The following is a 27,767-nucleotide window of genomic DNA, read 5'->3' as shown; positions in this document are numbered from 1 at the left end:
TAGCGTTTCAAACGTCACTCGCTCTGAGACTTGGAGTAGTTGTTCCCCTTGCTCTGCATGGGTAACGCTGCTTCGAGGGTGGCTGTTGTCGATGTGTTCCTGGTTCGAGCCCAGGTAGCAGCAAGGAGAGGGATGGAAGCTCTTCTGTTACACTGGCAATACTAAAGTGCCTATAAGAACATCCAATAGTCAAAGGTAAATGAAATACAAATCGTATAGCGAGAAATAGTCCTATAATTCCTATAATAACTACAACCTAAAACTTCTTACCTGGGAATATTGATGACTCATGTTAAAAGGAACCACCAGCTTTCATATGTTCTCATGTTCTGAGCAAGGAACTTAAACATTAGCTTTCTTACATGACACATATTGCAGTTTTACTTTCTTCTCCAACACTTTGTTTTTGCATTATTTAAACCAAATTGAACATGTTTCATTATTTATTTGAGGCTAAATTGATTTTATTGATGTATTATATTAAGTTAAAATAAGTGTTCATTCAGTATTGTTGTAATTGTCATTATTACAAATACATTTTTTTTTAAATCGGCCGATTAATCGGTATCGGCTTTTTTGGGTCCTCCAATAATCGGTATCGGTATCGGCATTGAAAAATCATAATAGAACCACAACCTCTAGTCTGGGGGTGCTTTGGTGGTGGTAAAGTGGGAGATTCGTACAGGGTAAAAGGGATCTTGAAGAAGGAAGGCTATCACTCCCATTTTGCAACGCCATGCCATACTCTGTGGACGGCGCTTAATTGGAGCCAAGTTCCTCTTACAACAGGACAATGACGCAAAGCACAGCTCCAAATTATGCAATAACTATTTAGGGAAGAAGCAGTCAGCTGGTATTCTGTCTATAATGGAGTGGCCAGCACAGTCACCAGATCTCAACCCTGTTGCTCTGTTGTGAGAGCAGCTTGACCGTATGGTACGTGAGAAGTGCCCATCAAGCCAATCCAAATTGTGGGAGGTGCTTCAGGAAGCATGGGGTGAAATCTCTTCAGATTACCTCAACAAATTGACAACTAGAATGCCAAAGGTCTGCAAGGCTGTAATTGCTGCAAATGGAGGATTCTTTGATGAAAGCAAAGTTTGAAGGACACAATTGTTTTTTCAATTATAAGTCATTATTTATAACCTTTTCAACGTCTTGACTATATTTCCTATTCATTTTGCAACTCATTTCATGTATGTTTTCATGGAAAACAAGGACATTTCTAAGTGACCCCAAACTTTTGAATGGTAGTGTACATTTTCTGAAGCATTATGACAACTCAGCGACACAATGGTAGGGATTAACTGAGCTGGGCTTGGGTCATTGATAATCATTGTCTCAGCGCAGCCTTTTAATGCTGTGAAACGATCCAAGAACCCAAAAGATTGAGGTGGAAAACAAGCTTTGTTTCCAGAAGGTATCGAAATTGTCAATAAATGTTACACCCTCAGAGTTGCAATAGTCACGTAGCCAGTTGTGGAGGGCTAAAAGTCTACTGAAATGTTCAATGCCATGATTTAGGGAGAGTAGAGGGCCAGATATTATGGTGCGTTTGTTGGTGTCAAGTATAGACCCATTCATAATGTCATTGAATCCCACATGAACTATGATCGACAGAATTTCCTGCTGCAGGTTTAAAATGTCTGGGCGCATCTTATTGATGTCCTGTACTCAGTTTTTACTCCAGGTACTGAGATGTTTCTCGCCATTGAACTGCCCAATACAACGGCCGGAGAAGGGGATGGGGGAAATCTGCCCATTCCTACCCCTCACATTAGTGGAACCTTTCACGGGCCCACAAGAAGCAGGATAGCATACGCCCGCAGCTCCTGGCGATAGGTCCAGACCTCCCACAGCAGGCAGTGCCCCGTCAGATCCAGAGAGACGGAAAGGAGCTGAACTCGACGACAAAGCCGCTGCTGGAGTCAGCATAGTTGGAGTCAGCTCAGCCGTCGCAGACACAGGCAGTCCCAGCGATGAAAACGCAGGTAGATCAGGCAGCAGGGCTGTGAATATCAGACCTCAGGATAAGACACAGATGCAGACAGTTCAAAGTAACAGAAGTTTATTACAAAAACAGGGAGCATGCAAACAACAGGTCAAGGACAGGCAGAGGTCGGTAATCCAGAGCAGAGTCTGAAATGTACAGAATGGCAGGCTCAGGGTCACGGCAGGCAGAATGGTAAAAAACAGGGAAAACTAGAAAACAGGGACTAGAGAGAAAACAACAGGAGTACAGGAAAAACGTTGGTAGGCTTGACGAGACAAGACGAACTGGAAACGAGAACACGGGTATAAATACACAGGGGATAATGGTGCAGGTGGGCAACACCTGGAGGGGGGTGGAGACAAGCACAAAGACAGGTGAAATAGATCAGGGTGTGACAGGGAAACTATTCCTCATGAAAATCTTCTCCGGACCTCTTGCAGACATTCCAGTTCACTTAGCAGCATGCCACTGCCTTTGATTTCCACGTTACTTGTGACATGGGACCTGCGCTGATTGGAACAATCCTCTTGCTGTTCTCCGTTTACTCCGCTACAAGATGGAGGATGAGAAGCAGGTGGAGACGACTTCCTTGACAGGCAGGCTCCAGGTAGCACAGGCCATTCGGATAGGGACAGATGACAAGGCAGGGATACATCCATCAGGCCCGAGCGGCATCCAGCCACAGGTGTTGAGAATGAGAAAGTTTGCGCAGAATTGAAATTTGCTTGCTAAGGATAGCCACCTTATTCCTATAATCCTCCGCAAGCAAACAATTGCCGCATTGGAACTCCTGATTGTCCATATTGTCCCGGACAAGAGCGTAATAAACACAGCTTCTACAGCGCTGGAAACGTTTGTTAGCTATTCCAGGCGAAGCAGGCTCCATTGCAACCTAGCTAGCTAGCTGGCTAGTTGATAGCAGGTGTTGACACAAACACTTATGAACAAAATAAAACAAAATCAGACTTCGAAAACAACTGGACGAAATAACAGGTCGAAGCGAAGGAGGTATCCGAATTTGTGACGAGTTCGTGGCAGGAAATCACTTATAATTTATGTGTTGCCAACCTAGGGGTCATGAACTACTCAGAAAGCATATTTAGAACTTTTATTATTCAAAAACATAAAATACTGTCAAATACCTCCAAAAGTTCAAAAATGTGAAAAATATCATGATATGATATTTTGTCCATATCGCCCAGGCATTATTTCATTTTCAATAAATGTGCAAAAAAACTAAAAACATGTTTTCACTTTGTCATTATGGGGTATTGTGTGTTGATAAAAAATAAAATAAAATGAAATACATTTTGAATTCTGGCTGTAATACAACAAATCATGGAATAAGTCAAGGGGTATGAATACTTTCTAAAGGCACTGTATATTGACACCTGCAGATGGGTCACCTATAGCATACATAGAGAAAGGTAAGTAGTACACAGTACAGGCCTATTGATCCTGCAAGTTGCTCTGGATAAGAACATCTGCTAAATGACAAAAATGTAAATGTAATATCACAGAGAAAGGCATTTTCACAGTGCAAATGCATTGGGCAAAGTGTAAAAAATACAGTAAACCTCAATCTTGTATTATGATTTAATTTGAAACTTGTCTTTAACAATGTGCGATATGAGGAGGCTAACACGACTCAGGATAAGACCCAGATGCAGACAGGTCGAATTCCAGATGTGTATTACAAACAGGGGGCAGGCAAACGGCAGGTCCAGGGCAGGCAGAGGTCGGTAATCCAAGACAACGTAAAACAGGGACAGAATGGCAGGCAGGCTTAGGGTCAGGGCAGGCAGAATGGTCAGAACTGGGAGGACTAGAAAACAGAAACTAGAGATACTGGAATATGGGAGAACACGCTGGAAAGACTTGACAAGACAAGACAAACGGGCAACAGACCAACAGAAAATGCAGGTATAAGTACTCGGGATAAAGGGAGGGAATGGGAGACACCTGGTGGGGGGTGGAGACAAGCACAAGACAGGTAAAACAGATCAGGGTGTGACAGAGCCGATTATTTAACTTGAGTTTAATAAACTGAGCAATACATAAATAGACCATTTATGTATGTCATGCCACATGGTCATATGTAGCCTAATGTGAAATCTCTCAAGGTTTCTTCCTACCTACTGTAGGGAATTTTTCCTTGCCGCTGTTGCCCTGGTTTTCTCTTTTGAGAGTTAGGCCTAGGTTTTTGTCAAGCATTTGCTGCCAAACACATGTTGGAGATATTATGCTGAAAGACATGGACATTTCTCAATGATTTATATGACGATAGGCTACATGGAAACCTCTTTCATAGACTATGCCTGTAAAGAATGTTGGCTAATGTTACATGGCAACAGTCAAATGAGGAGTTTCTAATTTATGCGGATGCTATGAGGTTTCACTTACTTAAGCCTTGCTAATGGTGGCTAATGCTGCAAAGTTACTAGGCAGCTGACTGTACTCAATGAGGCTAACGCTGTAGAGTTACTGACAGCTGGAAGTCTCACTACTTACAGTAAACACTTAAAGTACTAGCTAACAGACAGGTTTAGCTAATGTGGCTAGTGCTATAGTAGTGAGACAAAGGCATACTTGCTAATAGCAGCTAACACCTCAGTATTGCAAACGAGAATCCTATCTACAATGGTGGTTGAGGCTGTTTGGTTATTGGTGATGCTAATGCTACAAAGTTGCTAACAGCTTTAGCTAAAAAAAAAACATAATAATACACTTGTGGGTACATTGAAGCCTGAGTGGTGGCCAGTACCACATGTACTGTCAACAGAGAAGCACACAGTCAAGTTTTGCATGTCAAGAGAGAGAATGCACAACGTAAAACAGCAAATAATGCATGCAGAAAAGAATTAGGCCGATACCCGCTAATTATCAAAATCCAGAAAAGAGCCGTTTAATTCTACAACCACCTAAAAGGAAGCGATTCCGAAACCTTCCATAACAAAGCCATCACCTACAGAGAGATGAACCCGGAGAAGAGTCCCCTAAGCAAGCTGGTCCTGGGGCTCTGTTCACAAACACAAACAGACCCCACAGAGCCCCAGGACAGCAACACAATTAGACCCAACCAAATCATGAGAAAACAAAAAGATAATTACTTGACACATGGAAAGAATGAACAAAAAAACTGAGCAAACTAGAATGCTATTTGGTCCTAAACAGAGAGTACACATTGGCAGAATACCTGATCACTGTGACTGACCCAAACTTAAGGAAAGCTTTGACTATGTACAGACTCAGTGAGCATAGCCTTGCTATTGAGAAAGGCCGCCTTAGGCAGACCTGGCTCTCAAGAGAAGACAGGCTATGTACACACTGCCCACAAAATTAGGTGGAAACTGAACTTCCTAACCTCCTGCCAAATGTATGACCATATTAGAGACACATATTTCCCTCAGATTACACAGATCCACAAAGAATTTGAAAACAAACCCGATTTTGATAAACTCCCATATCTACTGGGTGAAATACCACAGTGTGCCATCACAGCAGCAAATTTGTGACCTGTTGCCACAAGAAAAGGGCAACCAGTGAGGAACAAACACCATTTTAAATACAACCCATATTTATGTTTATATATTTTCCCTTTTGTACTTTAACCATTTGCACATCGTTACAACACTGTATATATACATAATATGACATTTGTAATGTCTTTATTATTTTGGAACTTCTATGAGTGTAATGTTTACTGTTCATTTTTATTGTTTATTTCACTTTTGTATATTATCTACTTCACTTGCTTTGGCAATGTTAACATATGTTTCCCATGCCAATAAAGCCCCTTGAATTGAATTGAAATTGAATGCTTTAGGGAGTTCCCCATAGGAGGAGGGAGAGGAGGGCTGGAGGGGCTGTGCAAGTTGTTTTGTCTGAGACACAGGAAAGGGGCCGGGCCAATCTGAGGGTGTGTGGTTAGGGTTAGGTTTGTGGTTTGTGTGTTTGTGTATACTATATGTGTGTGCGTGTGTGTGTGTGCGCGCACACCCATGGTGGAACTAGAGAGAGGTAGTTAATTCAATACGCCCTGGCAGAATAAATCCTCACTGCTGAGTGAAGACATCATGTCCCACCTTCTGTGACCTTCTCCCCAACAAGAGAGGGAGGGGAGAGAGCGAGAGAGAGCGAAATAGGGAGTGAGAGGGGGAGCTGTAGAGACATAGCTGTGGACTAGATCAGGCTTCAAATGTCTAAGGACTTTGCTCACAGTCACATGTAGATCCATATCCTCTCTTTCTGTCACCCACTCTCCCCTTCTCTGTCTCTCTTTCTGTCACCCACTCTCCCCTTCTCTGTCTCTCTCTCTTTCTGTCACCCTCTCCCCTTCTCTGTCTTTCTCTCTGTCTCTTTCTGTCACCCACGTCTCTCTGTCTCTCTTTCTGTCACCCACTCTCCCCTTCTCTGTCTCTCTCTGTCTCTCTTTCTGTCACCCACTCTCCCCTTCTCTGTCTCTCTCTCTTTCTTTCTGTCACCCACTCTCCCCTTCTCTGTCTCTCTCTGTCTCTCTTTCTGTCACCCACTCTCCCCTTCTCTGTCTCTCTTTCTGTCACCCACTCTCCCCTTCTCTGTCTCTCTTTCTGTCACCCACTCTCCCCTTCTCTGTCTCTCTCTCTGTCTTTCTGTCACCCACTCTCCCTTTCTCTGTCTCTCTCTCTTTCTTTCTGTCACCCACTCTCCCTTTCTCTGTCTCTCTCTTTCTTTCTGTCACCCACTCTCCCTTTCTCTGTCTCTCTCTCTTTCTTTCTGCCACCCACTCTCCCTTTCTCTGTCTCTCTCTCTTTCTTTCTGTCACCCACTCTCCCCTTATCTGTCTCTGTCTCTCTTTCTGTCACCCACTCTACCCTTCTCTGTCTCTCTTTCTCTGTCACACACACACACGCATGCATGACCGCACGCAGGCACTCACACACACATTAAATACTGTACAAATTCACCCCCCACCACCACACCCATTTTCACACATAATTCATCTTCCTGCCACACACACCGTTTCCCCTGCTGATTCCAGGTACAGTCAGAACAGTATTGACACCAGCAGCTGTAGTAGCAGAGCAAAAGTGACATCATCACACAATACATGAGACTTAGTGCAGGGTGTGAATTATACATTGACCCTTGGAGGAACCCTGAAAAGTTCTCTACACAAACAATTTGACAAATATTTATATGTTCAGATTTTCACTGCGTATGAAGGTGCCCTGATTTGTAATGGGAGAAGCCAGTGTCACAGGCAGGATCTGAACCCAGGGAGAAACCAATGTCTTGACTGTTAGACCAAGTGTGACACCTATTTGGAAGTCGCAGGCAGTGCTACCGCATTACGAGACCATGTGTCTGACTCATGTCCGCTACATTCACCTCCCTTAAACCACCTCCTCCACAAGAGACTGTCCCACAATTTGGTGCTATTGTCACAGTCAGGATCCAAACAATGTCTTGACCATTAGACCAAGGGTGAGGGTGACACTTTTGAAGTCCCAGGCAGGGCTACCTCATCACGAGACCATGAGTCCGCTACATCAGCATCCCCGGTAACCTCTATAATTTAGCCCAGGCCTGTATAAACAGATTAAAGTCTCTTGTGTCTCTAATGTCTCTATTCCTCTTCCATAGAAACCTCATGAAAGTTTATGAGGTTCAATCTTTGCTTCAATCAGCATGACAGACAGTATATTTTCACATCCGTTTAATATTTAATCATATTTATTTTCACAGTGTTAAACGATATGAAATATAACCACATCGCCTATTGATTAAAACATGCTGTTATATTGTACAGGAATATTTATTTATTTTCGACAGTTGGGTCATTCCACCAGTAGAGTGCCTTTTAGGTAGTGTACTTTTGTTTAAAAAAAAATTACAAAAAAATTCACCTAATTTTAACATTCTGTCTTAAAGAGCACATGTTCAACTTTTTGTTGTTGTATTTATAACATTTTATCACATTTTTCAAACTAAATAAACATACACAGACAAACACACATCAACATCACACCTGCCCAGACCCACATGTTCCCACCGCATCCATCTCCAGATCGCCTGCAAGACTCTATGCCACATGGCCTCAAACTGCACCACTCTGCCCTTCTCTGTCGCCCACACACTTTCAATATTCTAACAATAATGCATTTGATTCCTCCACCGTCCCAACGATGGAGGATCACTTGATTTCCAATTTTTAAGTAAATGTTCTTTCAACATGATTGATGAGAAAAGTATGGTCCAACTCACTGGTTATCTACCGTGCCCTCATATGACATACCTTGAAATATGCGGATAGACAGATTAAAAGTACATTTACATTGTAAAACTTCTGACAGCCAACTTTCTAACTCCACCCATAACTTTTGGACTTTAGAGCACTCCCAGAAGGCATGAATCACTGAGTCACTGTTCGTTTTACACTTAAGACATGACTCTGCCGTTGTGCTGTAGAATTTATGCATTTTGTCTCATGTATAATAGGTTCTATACATTCGTTTATACTGGATTAAGCATACATTTTAGTTAACTGTACTTTCGTTAGTTATGTTCCAACTCTACCTCCATCTTGTGCCGATATTTTGTGATATAAAACTTTTAAGTTGCATGTATTTGAAAATGTCTACATTGGTCAGTCCAAAAGGGCTTTTTGATTCTGTCATGGAAATACATTTATTTGACTTTACTTTACTTTTCCATGTGGGCCAATTTATCGCTGAATTCTGAAAAGCTATCCAAGAATTGTTCCATAGTGGTGTGTTTTTAAGGAGTGTTATTAGTTCTTGTAGAATCTGTTTAATTTTCTTCCATATTGTTATAGTGTTCTTAACTATGAAATTGTTAATGTTCTTAGCTTTATCTTTTGAAAATAGACATGTGGAAAGATTCTGGGGATGTGCATCTTCAATATGTACCCATTGTTCCTCTTTAGTGCACTTAACAATATATCGCAAGTAAAAGCCTTGGGTGGCGAGTTGATACAATTCCAAGTCTGGAAAGTTAAAACCACCATCAGACTTAAGGAGATGTAAAACTTTCCTTTTTATTCTATGAGTTTTATATCCCCATATAAAGTGACCGAGTATACATTTTATAATATAGAAACTTTGGGAGCCATGCCATTCTAAAGATGCTTATTCTACCAGTAAGATTTATGGTAAGATTGTTCCATTTAAATAGATCTGCTTTCATGTGGTTGAGTAATGGGATAAAGTTAACTTGATATATTTTTGGTTTTGTTGTGACTTATTAAGCAACCGAAGTATTTTATATTTTTTGTGGTCCACTTGAACGATTGCTGTAGATCATGAGTTATTCATTGTCTTTTTCCTATTGCCATTATTTCAATTTTTTCTATGTCAATTTTATATACTGAGATTTTAGAGTATTTTAGGGGCATTGCGTTTTCAATATTAGTCAGGTATATCAGGAGATTGTCTGCAAATAAGTTTAGTTTATATTAATGTTTACCAATACTGATTACGCTTGTAAAAATTTGTCTGCAAGTGATTCAATTTCCAGTGCAAACAGGAGAGGGTAGAGGGGACATCTCTGTCTTGTGCCCCTTTCTAAAGCAGATTCATCAGATAATGTATTATTTGTGTATATTTTTGCTTTAGGATATTTAGATAATATTTTCACAACATTTATTATTTCAGCTGGAAAGTTGAAGGCTTCCGAAGCCTTTTCGGGATTAACAGCCGTTATTGATGAATCTACATCTTGTTTTTTAACGTATTGTATTATACTGAAACATGTTATTATATTTGTTTGTCTTTTTTTAATAAACCCTGTTTGATTAATATGAATCAAGTCTGATAAGACTTTTGCCATTCTGTTGCTTACAAGTCTTATTATTATTTTATTGTCACAATTATTACATTTATGAGTTTGTAATCTGCAGAGGGCTCCACGGATTTTCCTGGTTTTAATATAACTGAAATAACTGTTTGATACATGGAACTCGGAAGCACTGAACTGAGTGACATGTGTGTCGTCATTTGACTAAATAGGGTCACTACTTTGTCCCAGAATGTCAAATAAAATTCTATGGGAAAGCTGGCCATTAGTGATGCACCGATATTACATTTTTGGCCGATACCGATATCCGATATTTTCCTTGCCAAAAAACCCGAAACCGATAACCAATATTAAAAATTTTAGCGGCCTTTTAACTTCTCTAGGGTAGGTGAGACGCTAACGTCCCACCAAGCCAACATCCGGTGAAACTGCAGAGAGCTAACATTCTAAATACACCATTCGTTATATTAAACATTCTTGTAAATACATGTATCTTACATCATTTAAAAGATGAACGTCTTGTTAATCCAGCCGCTGTGTCAGATTTCAAAAAGGCATTCCTGCGAAAGCAAACATGCGATTTTCTGAGGACGGCGCCCCGCACACACAAGTATTACTAGCATTTTCCAACCAAGCATTAGCGTCACGAAAGTCAGAAATAACAATAAAATAAATCGCTTACCATTGAAGATCTTCCTCTGGTGGCAATGCCAAGTGTCCTAACTACACAGTGAATGTTCGTTTTGTTTGATAAAATCTATTTTTATAGCCTAACACGAAACATTTGTAAACCGCTTGCGTCGTGATTTCCGTCTCACTCAACTTTGGATGAAGCGTTCGTGGTAATTACACACACTAAACAAACGTTTATCCAGTCATGGTTGGTTTCATTGCAGTCCTCTGGTTGTTACTAACACAACCATACTTGATGGTTCTTTTCCCGGGATGTATTGACCGAAACAAACCGATTTGAAGACACCAATCAATGACCTCATTGCGCACCAATGGTAGGATGACTGTATTTTGGCCAATGACCACTGATCATCTTGAAATCTAGCTTGGAAGATAGCCAATGAGCTGAGGTAAACGGCAATATGTAATGGTTATACATTTGAAGACCAGCCTTTGTCGTAAACTCTGGCGTAAAAGAGGTTCATTCGCCATTGCAAATCCTACTTGACGGAGCCACGAGTGTTACGCATAGCAGTACATATTCAATAGCATTTTCAACAGGTTTATATATTTAAATTATGGCAAATAAATCAGGAAAAGCTAAAACAAAGTCTAGGTATACAGATTTAACCCAAATTATAGAGGAAATTGATAGAGACAGCGAGACCGAGTTGCTTCAGGAAGATTAATCTTTCAGCGAAGCTAGTTTTGACTCACAGGCGGAAGACATGTTTCTGCATGGCGAGGATGCCATGCTGGATTGGTAAGTTCTAATGCTAATGTCATGGTTTGAAATTAATAATATCAAATATTATTATTTTTAGATTTAAAAAAAAAGATTTTCTTATATTATTTGCAATATATAAAGATATAATCTGTAATGAAATGTGTAAAGTACACATTGGCTATACTGTGTGTGTGTGTGTGTGTGTGTGTGTGTGTGTGTGTGTGTGTGTGTGTGTGTGTGTGTGCGTGCGCGCGCGTGCGTGCGTGCGTGCGTGCGTGTGTGAGATATATATTTTTAATTTATTTTACATAAACATGGAATGGAACAGCACTCCACCATAGTGATTATGTTCCCTGTACTCTATATGTATCTGTTTATTTTACGTGTTGATACAGGTCTCATACGTGAAAGTATTGTTACTGATTTTTAAAATCTTTCACAGTGGCAGTGATTCTGATTATGAGCCGCCAATGTCTAGGTGTCCATCTCCCTCTGAAGCTGGTTCATCCAGCCGGACCCCCGCTGTCTCCGGCTCCACACCTACCCGGCCATCTAGAGGTGTGAAGTCAGTGACAAAGAAGCGGAGGTGGGGAAGAGAGAAATCTGCAGACAGAGTGCCAGAGGGTCATTGGCACTCTGTGTTAGAAGATGATGTGGAACCAAGTCCACTCGTTTTTAGACCCAAAAGGCAGCCAGGACCTCAACTAGACATGACTGCAAAGTACAGCCCCCTTCAACTTTTTCAACTGTTTTTCACCTCGTCAGTTGTTGATTCCCTGGTGTCGAACACCAATAAGTACGGGGCTAAGAAGCAGGCAGGAAAGAAAGAGGCATGGAAGACCATTTCCATGTCAGACCTTTTCTGCTACTTTTCAATGGTCATTTACATGGGTCTGGTGAAGTTGAAAACTCTAAGGGACTACTGGAAAACGTCAGCTCTCTATCAACTGCCTTTCCCCATGACTGTCATGTCTTGTAAAAGGTTTCTGACTATCTCACGGGCGCTTCACATCAGTGACCCAGAAGTTGATGGGGAGAATGACAAGAAGAGAGGCACACCAAGGTTTGATAGGCTCTGCAAAATCAAACCTCTCTACCCCAGCATCGTTGAGGCCTGCAAGACCTATTTTCAGCCCGCCCAGAACCTGTCCATCGATGAGAGGATGGTAGCCTCAAAGGCCAGAATCAGCGTTAAACAATACATGCGTAACAAACCAACCAAATGGGGTTACAAACTGTTTGTTTTGGCTGATTCTGTGTGTGCCTACACTTGCAATTTTTTTGTTTATGAGGGGAAAAACAGTTTTGCTACCGGTAATGGACTTAGTTATGATTCCGTTATGGAGTTATTGGATTTTCAACTGCTGGGGAAGGGCTACAAACTGTTTGTGGACAACTTCTACACAAGCCCTACCCTGTTTACAGAGCTGAGGAAGCGGGAGGTGTAGGCTTGTGGCACCATTCGTACCAACAGGGTGGGATTTCCAAAGACAAAGGTGAATGACATGCCTAAGCGGGCTGAGCGGGGTACCATGCGATGGATCCGTGAAGATGGCCTGCTGTTTGTGAAGTGGATGGATACCAGAGAGGTGGTCATGTGTTCCAGTATCCACAAGTCCTTCAGTGGAGATCACGTCGTCAGGCGTGTGAAGGACGGTGCCGGGGCATGGACCACAAAAAATGTCCCAATCCCAGCTGCTGTGAAGGACTACAACAAGGGCATGGGAGGTGTGGACCTGTCAGATGCGCTGATAGGATACTACAATGTTCTCCACAAGACCATGAAATGGTACAAGACATTTTTCTATCATTTCATTGACATTGCTTTGGTGAATTTCTTCATCCTCCAGAAGGAAATGGCCAAGAGCTGTGGACAGCCCCCCATCTCACAGCTAGCCTTCAGGGAGCTGCTCATCCAGGAGCTTGCTAGCTACAGCAAGTCCACTGCAGCACCTTCTGTCCCTTCTGCTCCAACCAGTGGTGTTCACCTGCCCAGATTCATCTCTGCAGGCATGAATGTTTCTCAGGGCAAAAAGGGCACAGTAGGGAGACGTCGTTGTGCCCTTTGTCACAGGAAATGCCCCATCACATGCACCACCTGTTCAGTAAGCCTCTGCTTTACAGCAGAAAGAGACTGCTATGGGCCATGGCACCAGCAGCACAATATTGTGTAGAGGACTGAGGGTCTTCACAATATTGTAAATAGAAAATGTGTAAATAGTTACCCTTGTTATTTGTTTCTTTATTATTATTAACATTTTTTTTCTTCTCATATATAAATATTTATATATTTTTTTTTGAAGGGGGGGGGGGGGTGTTAGAATAGCATTTATGTATTTTGTATATAGTTCTTTCCTTCAAAATGTATCACTGTACCAATTCGGACACTTGGGTACATTTGGGTACATTTGTGTGGGACACCTGGGTAACTTCATGCTCAATGTCATGTAGCTCGCTCATTTTTTAAGTTATCTGTCTAAAACTTTGCTCAGCTATTGTTACCATCTTATGTTCTTCATTCAAATCATCCACAGCAGCCTATCTGTATGTTTGGCTGTTCTTGGTCATTTGAAAGATGATGCAGCAACAATAAAAAACAGAAAACGTATGTTCATTTCCTTGTATTTTCTTCTACCAGATCTATTGTGTTATATTCTCCTACATTCACTTCACATTTCCACAAAATTCAGAGTGTTTCCTTTCAAATGATACCAAGAATATGCATATCCTTGCTTCTGGGCCTGAGCTACAGGCAGTTAGATTAGGGTATGTCTTTAGGCGGAAATTGAGAAGAAGGGGGGTACCCCAAAGAAGTTAAGCATTCTAGTACGGTTAAATAGTTAACACACGCACATGAACACAGCGGTCTAAGGCACTGCATCTCAGTGCAAGAGGCGCCACTACAGTCCCTGGTTCGAAGCCAGGCTGTATCACATCCGGCTGTGATTGGGAATCCCATAGGGCGGCGCACAATTAGCCCAGCGTTGTCTGGGTTTGGCCGGGGTAGGCCGTCATTGTAAATAAGAATTTGTTCTTAACTGACATGCCTAGTTAAATAAAGGTTACACACACAGCACACTGACCAAAAAGTTATTTTGTTGGCATGTACGTATGTCTCCATTACCAGTAAAACATAATCAAAACCTATTTCTTTCACTTACTTTCTGTGCTGTTTCGTTGTTCATTTTTTCAGTTGTTTCATTCTCAACCAGGACTTCATCATACATGTCAAGCAGTGAAGTTTCAGCTCTGTCTGTCCGTGGCCTCTCTTCCTCGGTGCGCACTGTCACTGTGTCCGTTTCCATCTTGTCCAACTGTGTATGTAGCATTTCACGTAAACCCTGTTTCTTGTCTGCATCGAAGTAGCGGTCCTTGTACGTAACATCGAGCATGGTGGCGACACATTAAAGAGAGAATGCCACCGAATCGCTTGTTCACAGCCTGTGTCGGCAGTTTTGTTGAGCATGCGTTTCAATGCCATGACAGTGGGTATCACGTCTGCTGCAGGCACAGTTGATGAGCTTATTTCTCGAGTCAGTTGTTCGAATGGAGCTAGCTAGTGTATTCATGTTTCCAAGTTTCAAACATTTTCTTAAATGCCATTGAAATGGCAGTAGCGGTATGACGACTTTCCTCAGTACGAAATCCTCGACGACCCACTGTGCTGTCAGACTCAGCATTCTCATGGGTCTGATATCGCTGGTCCAAATGTCAGTCGTGAAGCTAATAGCAGTGATGCTATTACTGTGTAACTTCAGTAGGGCAACATCTGAAAAATAGCGCACTTGGTAGTGTGTACTGGTGCTCGACCAGTCGGCGAAAGCAAACATCACAGACGACAGAGAACAGTTGATTGTCAAGGGCGATGAATTCCATTATCTTGGTATTAATGGATTTCGCCTTTGAGTTGTCTCGCTGAAATGTTCTTACGCTTTCAAATGACTGCTCGACTTGTTGACTGCTCGATCCACACAGCAGACATTGTGGGCTAGGTTAGGAATTCTGTGTTGCACATGTAGTGCAACATTTTACGTGGCGTCATTACGTCATGTACCTACGTTATAGGTATGATCATCAGCTTTGACATCGGTTTTGCACATCAGCGTTAAACTAAACATTGGGCCAATACCGATGTTGGCATTTTTAGCTAATATCGTCCAGTTCCGATGTGTTCAACGATATATCGCGCATCCCTACTGTCCATACCTTGTTCTTTTCTTTGCGCGATTGTGTTAACAGTGTCTAATATTTATTTTTGGGTGATTATTTTTTGTCTGCTGATAGTTGCTTCAGGGTTATTGGGTCAAAGAAGGCTCTAGGATTAGTCCAACTGTTATTTAATTCTGATTCATATCGAGTTTCATAGAAGCTTAAAAAATATATATTAATAGCGTTATTCTTTCTAATTAAAGCATTTTTATCCTTATCTTTTGGTTTGGCGTGTATTCATTTTGTGGGGGCAGCGAGGTGTTTACCAGGTTTATTTGCCATTAAATAGTATGCATTATTTGAGTTTAACCTGTAGTTGTTGGCTCTCTTCAAAAGTAAAATATCATATTCCTGCTTAAATTCAGAAATTGTATTTTCTTCTTTGACTTGTAAATATTTTTTATGGCCTTTTTTTAAGATAGTAATGTGTTTTTCCTTTTCTTTCATTTTAATTTCTAACAAAGATTTTACTTTTGCTGTGTGTGAGATTATCATTCCCCTAATGTATACCTTAAAAGCATCCCAAATTATGTCAGGGGTCGGCTTTTCTCTGTCCTCTATGTCTCCATTTGTAATGGTAAAGGTTTTACATTTTTCGTTTACGTATTTAATACATTTCGGGTCTTGAAGATGTGCTCTGTTCAGTCTCTGCCATGCCCTGATCTGTTTCACCTGTCCTTGTGCTTGTCTCCACCCACCTCCAGGTGTCGCCCATCTTCCCCATTATCCCCTGGGTACTTATACCTGTGTTTTCTGTCTGTCTTGTTCGTTCAAACCTACCAGCATTTCCCTTGCTCCTGTCTTTGCTATAGTCCATGTTTTCTAGTTTCCCGGTTTTGACCTTTCCTGCCTGCCCTGACCCTGACCCTGAGCCTGCCTGCCATCCTGTACCTTTGCTTCTACTCTGGATTACCGACCTCTGCCTGACCTGACCCTGAGCCCGCCTGCTGTTCCTTTTGTTTCTTCAACACTGTCTGCATTTAGGTCATACCTTAAAACGTGATATTACGAACTGGCCATGACTGACCCAGCAAACTAGTACCTGCTCCGCGATGCCATCTCCTCCCAAGGAGCCTCCATTGGTAGGCACGAAGGGTTGCTTCGCGGTCTGATGGAAGGGTTCTAGGACGTGGCCGAACGTCACGTCCTAGCATTGGACACATTGTGGGAGCAATTCCGTGGGCTGTCTATTAGACAGCCTACCACGACGGTACCCTCCCAGCCCCTCAGTAGCCCGGCTGGTAGCAGCGCCGTCACTCCGGTTTCCCGGGAACTCCACTTACCTCCCCCGGAGTGCTTTGATGGAGAGTCGGGCACCTGTCAGTGTTTTCTCGTCATGGAGCTGCAGCCTTCCTCCTCCCCCTCGGACCGCTCTAATATAGCATACATCATCACGCTGATGTCCGAGAGGGCCCCTAGGCTAGGGTTTCGCGGCGGAGGTGAAAAATGTCTTAGAGGCTCCGGTGTCCGGGAGAGAGGCTACCCGGAAGTTACTCCAGCTTCGGCAGGACTCTCAGTGTGGCAGACTATGCGGTGGATTTCTGCACGCTAGCAGCGGAGGGTGCCTGGAACCCGGAAGCGCTGTTCGACATGTTCCTGCACAGATTATCGGAGGAAGTAAAGGACGAGCTTGCAGCCCGGGAACTACCGACGGATCTCGACTCACTCATTGCCTTAACCATCTGGATCGATGGACGGCTACGGGAACGTAGGAGGGAGAAGAGGTCTGATTGCCGTCCCAATCGCTCACTCAAGGATACCACCTTGCAGCTGATGAACTCCGAGAGGATCCAAGCTTACCTGAGTTCCTCCAAGAGCCTCCGAAGACTGCCAATTTACCTCTTCCCGAGCAGATGCAGCTCGGCAGGGCTAGGGCTTGTCTCCAGCTGAACGTGTACGCAGACTTACCACCCAGAGTTATCTGTATTGCGATACTGCCGGTCATTATGTGTCTACCTGTCCCTTCAAGAGACCTAGCTCATTTGTAGGAATGAGTACTCTGGTGGGTCTTAAGGACAATTTTGCTTCTCCCCTTTCTCGCCCCCCTCACCATGCCACCCTGCTGTGGGGGGACCAGTTCAAGTCTCTCCAGATACTCATCGACTCGGGGGCCGATTTGAGACTTATGGACGTTACCCTGGCGTCCAAGCTGAGTATCCCCACTCAACCTCCATTCCCATGGATGTTAGAGCACTGGACGGGCGCTCTATAGGCCGGGTCACCCACCATACCAACCCCGTCAACCTACGAGTGTCGGGAACCACAGCGAGACGATCCAATTCCTGCTAATTGAGTCTCCGCAGGTTCTCGTGGTATTGGAATTCTCTTGGCTCTAGCGACACAATCCCTCGATTGACTGGTCTACTGGTGCCATCGTGGGCTGGAGCCCGTTCTGCCACACTTATTTCCTGAAGTCAGCTCTGCCTGCCCCGGGATGTCTTCCTGGGGGCTTGGAAATTACCCCAGACCTCTCCGCTAGCCATGCGGAGTACCAGGACCTCTGGGAGGGGTTCAGTAAGGCCCGGGCCACTTCGCTTCCACAGCACTGACCGGTATCCAAGAAGGTCAAGCCAGATGCGCTGGCATGCCGCTATAGCCACGCGGCTACACCCCCTGAAGCCGAGGCCTTTCCCCCCCCCGCTCCAAGATCATTAGCCCATCTGCTGTTCGTCCTCTGTTGCCCCGTACCCTTTGTATACTTCCTACCTTTCCTGTGTCTAGAATTAAAACCATGTCTCACAACCCTTTGTCTCCTGGTTCCAGGCCCACCCCTCTCCCTCGTCTCATCGACGGCCGACCAGCGTACATAGTGAGACGCCTCCTGAAGGTTCGACCTTGGGGCAGGGGATTCCAGTACCTGGTTGACTGGGACGGTTATGGCCCGGAGGAGAGGTGCTGGGTCTCCGCTAGGGACATCCTGGGCCCAGGCCTCATCTCTGAGTTCCAATGCCGGCACCCCGCTCAACCAGGTATGTGCTCAGGTAGGACACCAGGTGGCGTCCCTAGAGGGGGGGTACTGTCACACCTGATCTGTTTCACCTGTTCTTGTGCTTGTCTCCATCCCCCTCCAGGTGTCGCCCATCTTCCCCATTATTCCCTGGGTACTTATACCTGTGTTTTCTGTCTGTCTGTGCCAGTTCGTTCACACCTACAAGCGTATTCCCTTGCCCCTGTCTTTGCTATAGTCCATGTTTTCTAGTTTCCCGGTTTTGACCTTTCCTGCCTGCCGTCCTGTACCTTTGCCTCTACTCTGGATTTACCTGACCTGACACTGAGCCCGCCTGCTGTTCTGGTGCCTTACACCCTCGCTGGATCATTGACCCCTGCCTGCATTGACCTGTCGTTTGCCTGCCCCTGTTAAAATAATAAACTTTAGTTTCTTCAACACTGTCTGCACCTCTCCATATTCTGTCGCTAAGTGTATTTTATTGCTGTCTGTCTAACTTGCCGAATATGTGATTTAGATCACCTGCTAAAATACTAGTTCCTGTCTGGATTTGATCTAAGATAGCTTGAATTCTATCTAAAACACCAGATTTGCCCCAGAGGGGATATACAATGAAATCAATGTGCATTTTTCACCATGAAAGGTACAATTCAACATTAGAAAGCGGTCTTCTTGGTCCGTGTTCTGAGATATAATGGAAAAGGGTTCTTATTTATCAGGATGCCTACACTTTTCAAGAGATTAAATGAATCAATGATTATAGTAAGTGCTTATTAAGTGCCAAATAAAGTAACAGGGTTGACCGTAACAGGGTTGAAGTTTTCATCTTAAATCAGTCAGATCAGCTTATGTGCAAAAACATTTTTTTTAAAGCCCCCATGCAGTCTATTTTCATTTTTAAATAATCTATGTATGTCTAATAAATCACTATGTGTCATTTATCATTTATTTCCCAGAGCCTCCTTTTGCCATTGAAATGTTCAGTCTGATCATGTGGGCGTGTTGATACAATTTTTTTATATTTACATACACAGCCCTGATTGGCGGATAGGATTGTCTCTAAAGCCTACCCCACTTACCCCTTCAAAGTAGGAGGATACATATGCAAATAAAAGAGGATTGGTCAGAATAATCAGATCAGATTGCGATGTCATGATGTGGGCCAAAATTTCCATCCCGCCTGAACAGGCTGAAATTCCGAGCCTAAAAAATAGTGTTATTTCAAACCCATGGTGTGGAAATATTAAAAAAATACAGTAAAATCTAGTTTTTGATTGCAATGCCTCTTTAAAAAAATGTCTAGCCCAGTTAAGAGATTTAACGTAAACCCATATACTAGTTTTGATTGAATAGGGCCATGTATCTCTAACTCTCTCTCTCCGCCCTCCCCCTCACTCCAGGTTGCAGGGAGGAAAGGCTTCCCCCATGTGATCTACGCTCGACTATGGCGCTGGCCAGACCTACACAAGAATGAGCTAAAGCACGTCAAGTTCTGCCAATACGCCTTCGACCTCAAATATGACAATGTGTGTGTCAACCCCTACCACTATGAGAGAGTGGTTTCGCCCGGCATTGGTAGGTCTGCTCAACAGCTTAAAGGGATAGTTCACCCTATATTGCTTAATGCCTAATGGTGCAGATGTTTCTGATATTTATTTTTTATTTATTTATTTTACAGTTATTTTACCAGGTAAGTTGACTGAGAACACGTTCTCATTTGCAGCAACGACCTGGGGAATAGTTACAGGGGAGAGGAGGGGGATGAATGAGCCAATTGTAAACTGGGGATTATTAGGTGACCATGATGGTTTGAGGGCCAGATTGGGAATATGTACTGTAAATACTATGTTTTCTGTCATAACATTACAAATATTACAGTAGCTAGGTTTCCATCCAACTGGCGACAGATTTTCATGCAAATATTCTAAAATCCGCTTAACAGGAGATGTCTTTCCATCAAATTGACTTTTTGTGGATAAAAATCCGTGCGTAATAAAAAATACAATTTAAATGGGTTTCCAACGGATTTTCAATTCTACTGATGGTTTAGTCAAACCAAAAAAGGGTGTGCCCATTCTGGTCTTGGCACTTGTGCTCTAGCCTTCACCTTGCAGATACAGTGCGGGTAGGCTACCTACATGATGAGATTATTATGGATAAGAGCGAGATTATTTTTATTTGACAAATGTCAGCCAAGCATCGATCATCATGTCACCAGAATTAGACCCTCAATATCTATTGGAAAGTAGCATCAAGCTCATCACCGTGCACTTTCACCACCCTGTGAAGTTCATTATAACATATTTCATCTGTAGCCTAATAATCTGCAAGCTTTCCCGAGTCGTAGTGGGAGGACCACGCAACATATCACAGCGTGACTTCAAATTTACTTCGATATGATGGTTATTATACACTACATTACCAAAAGTACATGGACACCTGCTCGTCTAACATCTCATTCCAAAATCATGGGCATTAATATGGAGTTGGTCCCCACTTTGCTGCTTAACAGCCTCCACTCTTCTGGAAAGGCTTTCCACTAGATGTTGGAATATTGCTGCAGCGACTTGCTTCCATTCAGCCACAAGAGCATTAGTGAGGTCGGGCACTGTTGTTGGGCGATTAGGCCTGGTCGGCGTTCCAATTCATCCCAAAGGTGTTTGACGGGTTTGGACCTCGCCTTGTGCACGGCAGCATTGTCATGCTGAAACAGGAAAGGGCCAGCCCCAAACTGTTGCCACAAAGTTGGAAGAATCTTCTAGAATGTCATTGTATGCTGTAGCATTAAGATTTCCCTTCACTGGAACTAAGGGGCCTAGCCCGAACCAAGAAAAACAGCCCCAGACCATTATTCCTCCTCCAACCAACTTTACAGTTGGCACAATGCATTGGGGCAGATAGCGTTCTCCTGGCATCCGCCAAACTCAGATTAGTCGGTCGTACTGCCAGATAGTGAAGCATAAGCGTGATTCATCACTCCGGAGAACGCGTTTCTACTGCTCCAGAGTCCAATGGCGGTGAGCTTTACACCACTCCAGTCGACGCTTGGCATTGCGCATGGTGATCTTATGCTTGTGTGCGGCTGCTCGGCCATGAAAACCCATTTCATGTAGCTCCCGAAGAACAGTTCTTGTGCTGACGTTGCTTCCAGAAGGACAGAAGCTTTTTATGCACTACGTGCTCCAACACTCGGCGGCCCTGTTCTGTGAGCTTGTGTGTCCTACCACTTCGCGGCTGAGCCGGTGTTGCTCCTAGATGTTTCCACTTCACAATAATATCACTTACAGTTGACCGGGGCAGCTCTAGTAGGGCAGAAATTTGACAAATTGACTTGGAAAGGTGGCATCCTATGACGGCGCCACTTTGAATGTCACTGAGCTCTTCAGTAAGGCCATTCTACTGCCAATGTTTGTCTATGGAGATTGCATGGCGGTGTGCTCGATTTTATAAACCTGTCCGCAACAGGTGAAATCCACTAATTTGAAGACGTGTCCACATACTTTTGGCCATATCAATATTTTGCATAAAAGCGTTTCCACCGCCATTTCTCACATAATTAATTTTACTGACACAAAAAGATCCCACCTCGTATAGTGTATTTTTTTAAATGTTTACATATGGAAAGTTTACCGACATTTGCTGTTTCCATCAGGCCGGTCGTGGCATTTTTTATATAACGTACTTTACTCGCATAAAAATATTTATTTATGTGAATGATATTTGGACTTCATCAGAATTTGAATTAATTACAAATGATAAGCATATCATTGCGGTGAAATTGCAGACATTTACCCCCTATTTTCTCTCTCGTATTCTCTCTTTTTCTTTCTTTCTTTCTTTGCCCCCTCCTTCTTTCGTTTGTTCTCTTTCAAAGTTGGTCTCAGTCTCCAAAATACAGGTGAGTGCACTATCACAGTACTAACGAATTTACTGCAGGCTTGTTAAGTATAACAGTATTATTTTGTCTTCATCTACTTTGTTGATGGTGTCAGATGTCCAAACATTCCTCTTTCCCTTCAGTCCTATACCCTTTTCATACTACAGAGCCTAGCCACATCAAACATTCCTCTTTCCCTTCAGTCCTATACCCTTTTCATACTACAGAGCCTAGCCACATCAAACATTCCTCTTTCCCTTCAGTCCTATACCCTTTTCATACTACAGAGCCTAGCCACATCAAACATTCCTCTTTCCCTTCAGTCCTATACCCTTTTCATACTACAGAGCCTAGCCACATCAAACATTCCTCTTTCCCTTCAGTCCTATACCCTTTTCATACTACAGAGCCTAGCCACATCAAACATTCCTCTTTCCCTTCAGTCCTATACCCTTTTCATACTACAGAGCCTAGCCACATCAAACATTCCTCTTTCCCTTCAGTCCTATACCCTTTTCATACTACAGAGCCTAGCCACATCAAACCAAGTTGCACTGTGCTGGTCTGATTAAGCATCCACCATAGTTGCTGGAACTGTGCTGGAAAGGACAATGTGAAAAGAAAATATCCAAGCCAGCAGCTTGGCACAATAGTGTGAAAAGAGTACAATTGTGGTATGCCCATATCTCACTGGCTTGGATGCCAGACAGTTTCTGCATTCATCAATTCTTTATAGTTGCCTAGCCAAAAATGACTTGTATTCATTACAAAGCATTGCACTTTTTAATGTTTAAAGTTGCATAAATGCATTTACAATGCATTACACACAGGTGGTTAATACAGGTGGTTAATGCATTACACACAGGTGGCTAATATACTTATGCTAAAATCTTTATTTTATTCTACTGAGCTATTTACTTTATATTTGTATTCTAATATTGTATTATTTCTTATTGTTGTTGCATTGTCGAGGAACCTGCAAGTAAGCATTTTGATGGACGGTGTATACCACGTGTATCCCATACGCCTAATAAAACTTGAAACAAATAACAATGTTATACCATGTTGTTGGTAGCCCTCTCTCCTCTAGGCCCCCCTGGGAGGCTGATCAAGGAGGAGTACATTCATGACTGTATCCAGATGGATATGCCACCAGGCATGTCCCCGTCGGACCACCCCCACCCAGGGGTGCTCAAGCTACAGCCTCCGGACCACTATGGCCAGCCTCTCCCGCCTCTGCAGCTCCCGCCGGAACCGCAGCGGGCCCCTCCGCCCATCACCCTCTACCCCAACATGCCCCTCTCGCCCACAGGTAAGACCAATAGGTGTTTAATGAATGGAGGGAGTTTTACGCACATCCAACATAATAACGGGAGCTGGACAAAAATAAGTTCCAATACATAGAGAAAAATAGAATGTCCACCCCTGTTTTGCTGCTCCCTAAGGTGATCTTTTAATAAGCTTAGGGGATTGTTTGACAGATAGGTGTTACCAAGGATGTCCACAAGTGTTCTGTTTCTATGGGTGTCACTGCGTCATCCTGTTCTGTGACATTTGTTTATTGATTGCTGCCTACCTATTGATATTGACAACAACCTGGTAGCTCTTCATGTGTGTGTGTGTGTGTGTGTGTGTGTGTGTGTGTGTGTGTGTGTGTGTGTGTGTGTGTGTGTGTGTGTGTGTGTGTGTGTCTCTCCTCTCTAGTGTCCGGCTCTATGCTGCCTCTCCAGGGAGGTCACAGTGAGGGACTCCTACAGATAGCCTCCCCTCTGGGTCAGGTCATGACCACTATGACCCCCACGCCGCCCCCCTCCACCCCAACACACGGGCTGCCACACGGGCCACCACAGAACCCCCAGCCACCCCAGCCCCTGCCTGGTCAGAATGGATACAACAGCTCCAAACACACACAGTCACAGGCTGCGTTCCACAGTTAGTACTGCCATACGGTTCACACACACACACACACACACACACACACACACACACACACACACACACACACACACACACACACACACACACACACACACACACACACACACACACACACACACTCAGGGAGCCAAACACAATTCATTTCAACGGCATGATAAATCATCATACTGTATTTGAAAACTGTAAAAAGAAATCAAAATATTTGTAAAAATGCGAAATGGTAGTTTGCCAGATTTATGGCTTGAGCTTGTGCTTGTTGTTAATTTGTATTCATTGTTTTGTAATTCAGCAACTTGGACAGGTACTAGCACAGCCTCCTACACTCCTGTGGGACCACAACAACAGAATGGGCGTGGCCACCAACAGCCTCCTCTCCACCATCCAACCAGCTTCTGTAAGTTAGGCAGTTACAGTAAGTCACAATATGCCCAAAGTGTGTCTGTATGTCTTCTGAGGTGCTTTTTGGGGGATATTGTTAGGAATAGTGTATGTTTGGTAACCTGTGTTGTTTCCTGTTCACCTTCTAGGGTCTCAGCATCATGGCTCAGCCTCATTTCCTCCCCCTGTGTCCAATCATCCAGGTAAGACAACACATATATATGTATATATAGATGTATAGATGCAAACGCATGCACACACACTCTGCTAACCACATTATTGTCTGTGTGCAGGGCCAGAGTTCTGGTGCTCCATCTCCTACTTTGAAATGGATGTCCAGGTGGGGGAGATGTTCAAGGTGCCGGCTAGCTGCCCGGTGGTGACGGTGGACGGCTACGTGGACCCCTCAGGGGGTGACCGCTTCTGTTTGGGCCAGCTCAGCAACGTCCACCGCACCGACGCCAGCGAGAGAGCCAGGTCTGTGCTCCTCTAGTGCCATCTCTATATCAATAAGCATGTTAGTTCCTACCTTGCCACAAATGTCTATTTTGAATGCCTTTATATGTGTCTGTTGAAATGTTGATTGGTATATCTCTCATTCATAATCATGCCATGCCTTGTCTCTATCTGTTTGTACCTGTGGCAGAAGACCCATTGTAGCAAAATGCGACTTCTTTTATTGACTGAAATATAACACTTTAATACAACTATATTCACTTGTACTCATCATCTTTATCCTCCCTCTTTCTCACAGGTTGCACATAGGTAAAGGAGTGCAGCTGGAGTGTCGTGGCGAGGGAGACGTGTGGATGCGCTGTATGAGCGACCACGCCGTGTTCGTGCAGAGCTACTACTTGGATCGAGAGGCAGGCAGAGCGCCAGGCGACGCAGTACACAAGATCTACCCCGGCGCCTACATCAAGGTGAGAAACACAACGACCTCTGTCTGTTCACTTTTCAGTTGTTTGTCCTCTTGATGACCTCTCCCAATAGGAGTTTGACTGGACACTGATGTCTCTCTGTAGGTGTTCTGACATCAGACTGTTCTCTCCCCTGTAGGTGTTTGACCTGAGACAGTGTCACAGGCAAATGCAGCAGCAGGCAGCTACAGCGCAGGCAGCGGCAGCAGCTCAGGCTGCCGCCGTGGCAGGCAACATCCCTGGGCCAGGCAGCGTTGGAGGCATAGCACCTGCAGTCAGTAAGTACAATATATGAGATATGCACAGCCTTAGTGTGTTTTATTTTCATATTTTTTCAATTAGGCTATTGTGAATTTATAGTCTCTGTTGAAGTGGAATTCTTTTGAATGAGAATGGGTCCAAGTATTGACCCATGTGGGACACCACATTTGTCTTTTAATTTATACCTCATAGGAATGGGCACAGTTATTTAAATATTTTAATATCCAAACGGACGTTAGTATTCGATTACTTGAAGGAGTATTCATTTTTTTGGTTGAAAAAATATATGAACAATGAAGGCTTTTTCTTTTTCTCAATTAAATAAAATGATCTATGTGACAATGCTACACACAAATATATACCATGACATTTTATACTCTTCATTTAATAAAACAACAAACAAAAGTCGTACCTTATAGCCTATACAGGTTATACACGTGTAGCTTGTTGTTGTTGTTGTCAGTGACTTCATGTGTAGCAAGTGAAGTGGGAGATTTCCAATCACTGCAAAATGGAATTACAATCACGGAATTAAGTTGGCTAAATGAGAAGTAGAAGGCAACAATGATCAACCAACAGGTAGGCTGTTGTTTAATATGAATGGAGTTGTTATAGATAAGGACAGGGAGAGCAGCAAAATAGCTTCAATTAGCCTTGCCACTTTATCTAGCTAGCTGGCTAACTCAGCTGGCTACTGTAGCTAGCTAGCATCTTTACATTGATTTGATGCAGTCAAGACAGGTACTACCAGATGGAATGATAAATCACCTATAAAGAGACAAGTTTGTCTAACTAGCGCGAGTCGGTTTGGCTACTTTTCTCTCCCTCCATGCCACACACACAGGCCCCTGCTCCTCTTCTGCCGCTTCCCCAAACAAGCAGTGCGCAGCGCACCGGCTCTCTCCCGAGTCACACAAGCAATTCCACATGAAGTTTCCAAATCATTTTTGTTTTCTTTAAAAAAAACTATATTTTGACTATCTGGATATCCGAGAGAAAAATCACGATATTATTCGAATATTGAAATCATTTAAAATGCCCATCCCTAATACCTCACTTCCTCTTTCTTCCAGGTCTTTCTGCAGCAGCAGGGATAGGTGTGGACGACCTCCGGAGGCTGTGTATCCTGCGGCTGAGCTTTGTGAAGGGCTGGGGGCCCGACTACCCCCGGCAGAGCATCAAAGATACCCCCTGTTGGGTGGAGGTACACCTGCACCGGGCTCTGCAGCTGCTGGACGAGGTACTACACACCATGCCCTTGGCCGACCCAGGACCCGCTAACTGAGTAAAAGGAAAGAGGATCAGTTAAAAATCCATATTGGGTTAAAAACATACAAACACACACACACACACACACACACACACACACACACACACACACACACACACACACACACACACACACACACACACACACACACACACACACACACACACACACCGATTCCCCCTCTTGACGATACATATTTAAGCAATAAGGCCCGAGGAGGTGTGGTATATTGCCCATATATCACAAACCCCCGAGGTGCCTTATTGTTATTATAAACTGGTTACCAATGTAATTATAGCAGTAAAAATGTATGTTTTTGTCATACCAGTGGTATGCTGTCAGCCAATCAGCATTCAGGGCTCGAACCACCCAGTTTATAAAGACTGATACAGATTGATACATGCACACACAACCACATACATGTTTTCGTTCTATTTAACGCACACAGTGTAGAGCCACTCAAAGCCCCACAAAGGCTAACCTCAATCTCGCCGTCACACACAGACACACACAAGCAGCCAACAATCACTGCGCTCTCCTTAACACTTGTACTGTCTCCCACACACCCATGCAACCACTAACCAAACCTGTGGGCATGCAGATATAAAACTACTGATGTCCTGAACATACTTTCCATGTTTTGTGAACATTAATTATTTTTTCACAGCACAAACACCACAAAGCAGCCTTGACCCCTGAATTACCTTTCATAGAGGTTCTTTATTATAGTATAAACAGGTAACTTTAGTGAAAATGTATACTGAGTAATTTATGTTTA

The 27,767-nt window shown here is 43.4% G+C and overlaps 1 protein-coding gene across 2 annotated transcripts in view; it reads left to right on the top strand.

The window, feature by feature from the left end:
- The window catches only part of LOC120022602 (mothers against decapentaplegic homolog 4-like), a 32,101-nt gene extending 5,097 nt beyond the window's left edge, over positions 1–27,004 (top strand). The window contains exons 2-11 of one of the 2 annotated variants that reach the window (XM_038966575.1): positions 19,746–19,920; positions 22,220–22,243; positions 23,313–23,534; positions 23,927–24,154; positions 24,450–24,554; positions 24,688–24,741; positions 24,832–25,015; positions 25,293–25,461; positions 25,598–25,736; positions 26,793–27,004. In XM_038966575.1, coding sequence (XP_038822503.1) covers positions 19,746–19,920; positions 22,220–22,243; positions 23,313–23,534; positions 23,927–24,154; positions 24,450–24,554; positions 24,688–24,741; positions 24,832–25,015; positions 25,293–25,461; positions 25,598–25,736; positions 26,793–27,004 — 1,512 coding nt within the window. Of the gene's footprint in view, positions 1–19,745; positions 19,921–22,219; positions 22,250–23,297; positions 23,535–23,926; positions 24,155–24,449; positions 24,555–24,687; positions 24,742–24,831; positions 25,016–25,292; positions 25,462–25,597; positions 25,737–26,792 lie in introns of both variants that reach the window. The other variant, XM_038966574.1, reaches the window with a different exon arrangement.
- The last annotated feature ends 763 nt before the right edge of the window (positions 27,005–27,767 follow it).

Source organism: Salvelinus namaycush, chromosome 27, assembly GCF_016432855.1.
Source record: "Salvelinus namaycush isolate Seneca chromosome 27, SaNama_1.0, whole genome shotgun sequence".
In the NCBI taxonomy this organism is placed as follows: Eukaryota; Metazoa; Chordata; class Actinopteri; order Salmoniformes; family Salmonidae; genus Salvelinus; species Salvelinus namaycush.
Note: the sequence above shows the minus strand (reverse complement) of the source record. Positions and strands in the feature narration are given on the sequence as shown.